The sequence below is a fragment of the Chiloscyllium plagiosum genome, chromosome 32 (genome assembly GCF_004010195.1).
Source record: "Chiloscyllium plagiosum isolate BGI_BamShark_2017 chromosome 32, ASM401019v2, whole genome shotgun sequence".
In the NCBI taxonomy this organism is placed as follows: domain Eukaryota; kingdom Metazoa; phylum Chordata; class Chondrichthyes; order Orectolobiformes; family Hemiscylliidae; genus Chiloscyllium; species Chiloscyllium plagiosum.
In genome coordinates, this window is record NC_057741.1 from 36484877 (window position 1) to 36492110 (window position 7234).

The following is a 7234-nucleotide window of genomic DNA, read 5'->3' on the forward strand; positions in this document are numbered from 1 at the left end:
CTGTTCTCCTCTTCCTTTCTCTCTCCTGCTTCACTCCGCAGTTCCTCGTCCTTTCCCCTCACCACGTTTCTCTTCAACTCTTTCCCTGTCCCTCCTCCTGGTCCCTCTCCCTCCTCCTGCTCCCTCTCCCTTTCAGCACCGACCCTGTTTACTGCTTACCTTGCGATACGCGGTGCTGGGCGATAGCGGCCAGAGCAGGTAGCAGCAGCACACACAGGAAGTTCTGTCCTCTAACTCCACACTGTCCTTGCCCCATGGTCTACACTGGCAAAGCAGGAGCTGTGGGTGAAGGGAAGGAGAGGAGGGCCAGTTCGTCAGCTTTCTCCCCCCCTCTCCCTCCTTCCCACACCCCCACCAAAAAAATTAGAAGCCAGAAAGCAGGCGTCGAAATCCTTGGGAAGTTGGAAAGGGGGAGTTCTCCTCCTGTTAAACCCTCCAATTCAGACCGAGAGAGGGGAGTTTTCTCTGGCTCCACTCACTGAAGGTGATCGCGCTCTTGTGCCTTTTCCCTCGTCAACTGCAATCTTGTCACGGCATGGAAGGCGAAATTTTTTTTTAAGGAAAAGTTTTCTGCTGGGTTTTAATTCTTTGAGCCCAGCTTGCAGCAGGAGGTTGTGTCCAGTAAATATCTGTCGTTTGTTGAAATTCCAGGTTGAGGTGGGACAAGTCCCTTAAAGTGACCGGGACCACAGACTCCAGTAAAAAAAAGACTATCTTCTTGTGGGGACTCACAGCATCCTTCAGTCCTGGAAGTCTGCACTCCAGGTTAGGGGAGACAGAGCTCGTGGTAAACACTAGAGGGAAGAGTGTGTGTGGAGAGAGGCAGAGAGACAGCTCTGATTTAGACACAGTTCTCTATCCAATGGTGCTTCCTGCATTTCTCATTGCCCGGCTTGCTGTAAAATCCGGCTTGGAATCTCCGAGGAACTGGAGCGTTCCACTAGAACAGGTCAGTGCAGGTTTATTTCCAAATGTAGTAACTCCATTCAAATCAAAATAGCCATCAGGCCCCGTGTACCGCGGCTGTATTTTGAATCTTACATTTATAAGTTTCTCTAAAAGAAAAACACAAATCGAACTTGATCCTCGGCGTGTCGATGAGAAAACCTTGTGGAGTCTTCCTTTTTATTAAAGTTGCCCGCTCTTTTCATCAAAGTATCCGTCGTCTTGGTTGCGGGCACATTTACATTGTTGTGGCACCTTTTTTGACCATTGCTAATGGACTACTCTGAACAAGAGAGCATTAGCAAGAACGTGTTAACTGCTTCCCACTCCACCCATACTACCCAACCTGGGACTAACATGGGTTACTGGGTGAGGAAAGGCTTCAGTAAAGTCCCATTTGTCCTGCAGTGTATGTAACCAGTGTGTTTGTGAAGAAGGGATTTGAAATGTTCACTGTTTTTCCCTGCATGGATGTTGCCTGACCTGCTAGGCTTCCTCATTAATCCCTGCTTTTGTTTCATCATTCACAGCTCCTTGCTTTATCTAAACAGGTTGATCAATAATTGTAATATTGTTAAAAATCCAGTGCATAACCCCTGGTTGTATATTATTCAGAAACTTACCGAGGTTTCAATTTAGATTTTTTTTACTGCCAGACCTACTGAGTTTTCTTTTCCAGCCTCGTCTGCTCTTATTTAATCAATTGAGATTAAAACATAAATCTAGTTCACTAATATTCTTACCTGTCAAGACGAGAGTGGTGCTGGAAAAGCATAGCAGGTCAGGCAGCATCCAAGGAGTAGGAAAATCAACGTTTTGGGCAAAAGCCCTTCATCAGGAATATGCTTTTCCAGTACCACTCTAATCTTGACTGCCTGACCTGCTGTGCTTTTCCAGCACCACTCTAATCTTGACTCTAATCTCCAGCATCTGCAGTCCCCACTTCTGCCCTGCTATCCTTACCTATACGTGACTCCAGACCCAGGCAATGTGGTTGACTCCTAACCACACTCTGAAATGACTAAGCGATTCACTTAGTTCAAGGATAATTAAGGATGGGTGACAAATGCCTGCCTCACCATTCCATGAAAGAACAAACAAACATCATTTTTAAGTGTTGTCATTGTTGTGTAGCAAATGCAGGCGCCAATTCACACACAGCAAGCTCCCACAAATAACAAGGCTTTAATAACTGCTGCTTTCTAGTTATAAGCTGTATTGGCCAGGTGACGGTGAAAAAAATAGCCTAATCTCTTCAAAGAGTGCCAGGAGACTTTCTGTGCCCTCCTGAAAGTGAACACTGGGTCTGTCAGTTTCAGGTTTGTCTGGAAGCCAGCATCTCTGACTGTGCAGCATTCTACAGAATGTCAGCCTGGATTACCTGTTCAAGTGTCTGGGCTTTTTAATCCATGACCTTTTGAACGCAGAGGTGAAATGTAACCAGCTGATCCAAACTGCAGTTCTGACACACTGCCCTAGCACAGCAATTCAATTGGATTGTGTCACATCTACGTAATATTATGTGATGAAAATTGATGCATGCCTTGTATTTTCCTCTTCAAACGTTTGTCCATTTTTCTGTAAAATCATGTCTTGAAATTGTCATCTTATCTTGAAGTAAACACCCATTTAGTGTGTAAGACCAGGTCACAGAGAGAGAGGCAAGTTTGAAAACAAAAATCATATCATTGTCCAACATTGTAAGAGTGAATGCAACTTCTGAAGTGTTTATTAGCTGTAATATATTTTGGGATGTTCTGTGCTCGTGGAAGGTTTATAGTAATGCAAGTTGAAAGGTTGTCGGAGGAATGCAGGATTGAGTTTTTATTCATTCATAGAGTTTGGGGGTTGCTGACTGGTCCAGTATTTATTGCCCATTCCTAGTTGCACTTGTATCAGTGGTGGTGAGCTTCCTTATTGAACCATGTTATAGTCTAACAGGTTTATTTGGAAGCAGTAGCTTTCGGAGTGCTGCTCTTTCATCAGTAGCTGTGGAGCAGGATCATAAGACACAAAATCTTTAGTAAAAGATCACAGTGTCATAGTGTCATATCATTTCAGTTGCATGACACTGTAATGTTTTGCTATAAATTTTGTGTCTTATGATCCTGCTCTGCACTTACCTGATGAAGAAGCAGTGCTCCAAAGCTAGTATTACCAAATAAAACTGTTGGACTATAACCTGGTGTTGTGTGACTTTTAACTTTGCCCACCCCAGTCCAACACCAGCACCTCCACATCATTTTTTGAACCATTGCAGTCCTTTTGACGCAGGGACACACACAATGCTGTTAGGGAGGAGGTTCCAGGATTTTGACCCAGTGACAGCGAAGGAACAGTGATATATTTCCAGGTCAGGATGGTGAGTGGCTTGGAAAGGAACTTGCAGGTAATGGTTTTCCCATGTACCTACAGCTCATGTCTTCCTAGACAGTTGTGGTCCTGGATGGTATAAAGCTTGTTAAATTTTGTTGAAGCTGCAATGGAGTTTATTCTATCACATGCCTGACTTATACCTTGTAGATGGTAGACAGACTGTGGAGAGTCAGGAAGTGAATTAGTTGCTGCAGGATTCCAAGCCTCTAACCTGTCTCATATCCACAGAATTAAATGGCTGGACCAGTTGGCTCCCTGTTTAGTGGTAACCCCACAATGTTGATAATGTGGGACTGAGTGATGGTCATGCAATTGAATGGCAAGGGATGATAATTATACTCTGATTTGATGGGGATGGTTATTTCCTGTAGGCTGGAGGTTACTTTTCAACCCAAGCCTGGATATTGCCCAGATCTTGTTGATTTGAACATGGACTATTTCAGCACCTGAGTTGTGAATGGTGCTGAACGTCGTACAATCATCGGCGAACATCCCCACTTCTGACCAGGGACTTAACTCCTCATCCTGCTATGTAATAAAGCCACGGTAATGAAAAGCTATGCCTTGATAACTCAACTCAAGGATGCTACTTCAAAAAGATGGAAGAGTCCTACCTATGGTAGGCACTCTGCTCCAATTATAAAATGGGATAATTTTGAATCTATCCAAAAGGTAAAAGAAAAATATTCCATTTAACATGTGCAAGCAATTGTCCCATGTTCACCCATCTGCAATTGTATGTGAAGAAACAGAGGGGCTTTGTTTTAAAAAAACCCAAAATACAGTGGAACTGTAAAACTGAAACAAATATAAAAATGCTGGAGAAACTGCCGAAGGACCTGTTTCCACACTGTAATGTAATCTAATCTAATCTAACTCAGTAGGTTTGGCAGCTTCTGAGGTGAGAGGAGCAGAGTTAATATTTAAAGTCTGATATGAGTCTTCTTTAAAACATTTTTCTTTTACTGACAAGGTGAGCTTGTCAATCATTGAAGGTATAATCAGCATTATCTGATGCAATGAATTTAGGTCCTCCAGATGTCTACTGTGTTTGGTTGGAGAAGGCAAAGGTCTCTGTTTTTTGATGAAAAATTGAACTTCACAAGATTTTACAACTTTTATGTTCGCATTGACACTGAGAAACTTGTGGACTCCAGAGTGGAAGAGGGAAAGTCTCCAGCATAAAACAGATTCAGAGATTCATAGAGTCGCATAGCACAGAGGGAGATCAATCATGTTCTGGCCCTTTGAAAGAGCTAAGCAGCTAATCTCATGTCTTTTTTACCCAATATCTTGCAAATGTTTTCTTTTTAAGGAGAGATCCAATTGCCCTTTACATGTTGGTAATGAATCTGCGTTCACACTTTCATCCAGGCAGTGCATTCCAGCTGCATAATAAAAAAAACTTTCCTCAGCTCCCATCTGCTTATTATTCTAAACAGTGTTATTTTGTTCTTTCATGAGATGTGAGCATCACTGGCAAAGCCAACATTTATTGCCCATCCCTAATTGCCCTAATGAACTGATTGACTTCCTTGGCTGTTTCAGAGGGCAGTTAAGAGACAACCACATTGCCATTAGCCTGGAGTCACATTTAGCCCGACCAGATAAGGACAACAGATTTCCTTCCCGAAAAGGCATTAGTGAACCAGATGGCTTTTAGGACAGCCAATAATAAGCTTCATGGCACCATCACTGCAATTAGCTTTCAGTTCAACATTCAATTATTAATTAATTGAATTTAAAACCCACCAGTTGCTGTGGTAGGATTTATTGTCTGTCCCTAGGGCATTAACCTGAGCCTTTGGATCACTAACTGTAATGACATTACCACAACGGCATCCTCTCCCATAATTAATTCTGGGTATTCTGGCTACTGTTATTGGAAATAGTTATTTTTGTTGGCCTCTCTATCATAATCCATACATTTCTCTCCCTCTCTTCTATTCTCATAATCAAGGTTTATTGATAGGGAAAGTTTGTGACAAAAGTATTTATGTGAAGAAAGCAAACTTTTTCATTGTACCTATAATCATACTCCTATACCTTAATCTTGCACTGGAGTCCCCAAATTCCTAGCCATGTTTAGAATATTAGGAAGGTCTGACCTATCCACCTGTACAGTGCTTTGTAACCAGTGTCAGCTATAGCTCAGTGGATCCCATCCTTGTCTCTGAGTCACTAGACTCTGAGGTCAAGGGACCTGAGTACAAAGTCTTGACTGATTCTTCCAGGGCCAGTAGCAAGGGAGTGTCACACTGTCAGAGATCTGGTTTTTCAGGTGAAACGTCAATCAAAGTCCTAGCGATTGCCCTCTTGGATGGCTGTAAAGGATCCCATGACACTAATTCCAGGAAGAACAGGGGAAGTCTCTCCCATGTCCAGGGATAATATTAACCCCTCAACCAATGTAATTAAAAGACTGATTATTTGGCCATTTTCATGTTATTTTCTCGGGAAAGTTTGCTGTGTGCTACAGTATTGACTGATCCGAAGTTCTTGATTGGCTGTAAAATGTTTTAGGATGGTCTGAGGTTGTGAGAGATGCAACATAAATTCAAGGCTTTCTGTATGAGTTGGACAACATTGATGGGGATTGGGAGTGGGTGGGTGGGTTAATGGCTATGGTAACGCCAGAGCAATTTCGCCCAGTTCCATGCCCGTGCAGCTATTCCATACTCATACACGACAAGACATTATCTCTTATGTGTGTGCTTCCTGTATCAAATATGCATGGCCACACAAAGAGAAAAACCTTCTAAGATATTGTACATTGATAAAATTGACCGTGCTCATCAACTAGGTTTTAAAGGGAATATTACTTGAGACTGTGTTCAATAGCAGATTCCCTCTGGTATGAGTTTACTGTTATAATCAGGGTAATAGATGTTTGTGAAAAAAATGCAATGTCAGGTCTTTTACTGTATGTGAATTTGTAAAGTACCATGATGAGAAAAGATGACAGAGAAACATCCAGTAAAGGTATTCTATAACAGCACAGTTAAACATGTTCATTCCTCCGTGACTAATACTCATTGTGTATACAGAACAAAGTTAAATATTTAGCTTTAGACACAAGTAATGGAAAGCTGTGTCACTTAATACGCTGGCCTTGTTTAAAGGAGCTCCCTACATAGTTCAATGCATTCTCAAGATGCTATTCATAATATTGATAATTTTGAGGAGGTTACTAATGAGCCTACTGAGTAATAATGGAGCAGTCTACAGTGAAACAGAAGACATAAAACAGAAGCTGATAACTGAGTGCTTTGATCAGCTTACAGTTCCCAGTTACAGAGCAGAGATTGTAGACAGTGTCAGTGCTTTGCAGTTACTGAACTGATTGAAATTCCCTGTTTATTATATGGGATTTAGGGTATTTGGGAGGAATGGCATTCCACAATCCATTTTTCCATGAAAATTGCCTGTGTCCATTAGTGAATGATTCAACTGAGCCAATTTTAACATCTATTTGTCTGCGGGTCTTTTCTCAACAGACTTTGGAAACTCTGAAGTAGTTGTCAGAAGGTCCCAGACATTATAGTAATCTAATGCCCACAAGGCTTCAAGCGGTATGTCTATGTTAATGTTGCTGTTAGTACTTATTAGGTGTTACTTGAAACATCAATTGCAAGGGCATCAGCACAAACACAGCAAAGCTTTAAAGAATACAGTTTAACAATACTAGGTGCTTATAAATGAACAAATAGAAACATAGAAACATAGAAAAAATACAGCGCAGTACAGGCCCTTCGGCCCTCGATGTTGCGCCGATCCAAGCCACCTAACCTAACACTAGCCCACTACCCTCCATATGCCTATCCAATGCCCGTTTAAATGCCCATAAAGAGGGAGAGTCCACCACTGCTACTGGCAGGGCATTCCATGATCTCACGACTCGCTGAGTAAAGAA

General features: G+C 42.0%; 1 protein-coding gene and 1 long non-coding RNA gene across 6 annotated transcripts in view; one reads left to right on the forward strand and one right to left on the reverse strand.

The window, feature by feature from the left end:
- LOC122539499 (netrin receptor UNC5C-like) overlaps window positions 1-844 on the reverse strand; it is a 395240-nt gene extending 394396 nt beyond the window's left edge. For 3 of the 5 annotated variants that reach the window (XM_043674429.1, XM_043674428.1, XM_043674427.1), the window contains exon 1: window positions 160-843. In XM_043674429.1, the coding sequence (XP_043530364.1) occupies window positions 160-256 (97 nt within the window). In that variant the 5' untranslated portion in view covers window positions 257-843. Of the gene's footprint in view, window positions 1-159 lie in introns of all 5 variants that reach the window. The other 2 variants (XM_043674426.1, XM_043674430.1) reach the window with 2 other exon arrangements.
- The window catches only part of LOC122539502, a 53868-nt gene continuing 47048 nt past the window's right edge, over window positions 415-7234 (forward strand). The window contains exons 1-2 of the long non-coding RNA XR_006309110.1: window positions 415-484; window positions 652-949. This is a non-coding gene — a long non-coding RNA (uncharacterized LOC122539502). The remainder of the gene's footprint in view (window positions 485-651; window positions 950-7234) is intronic.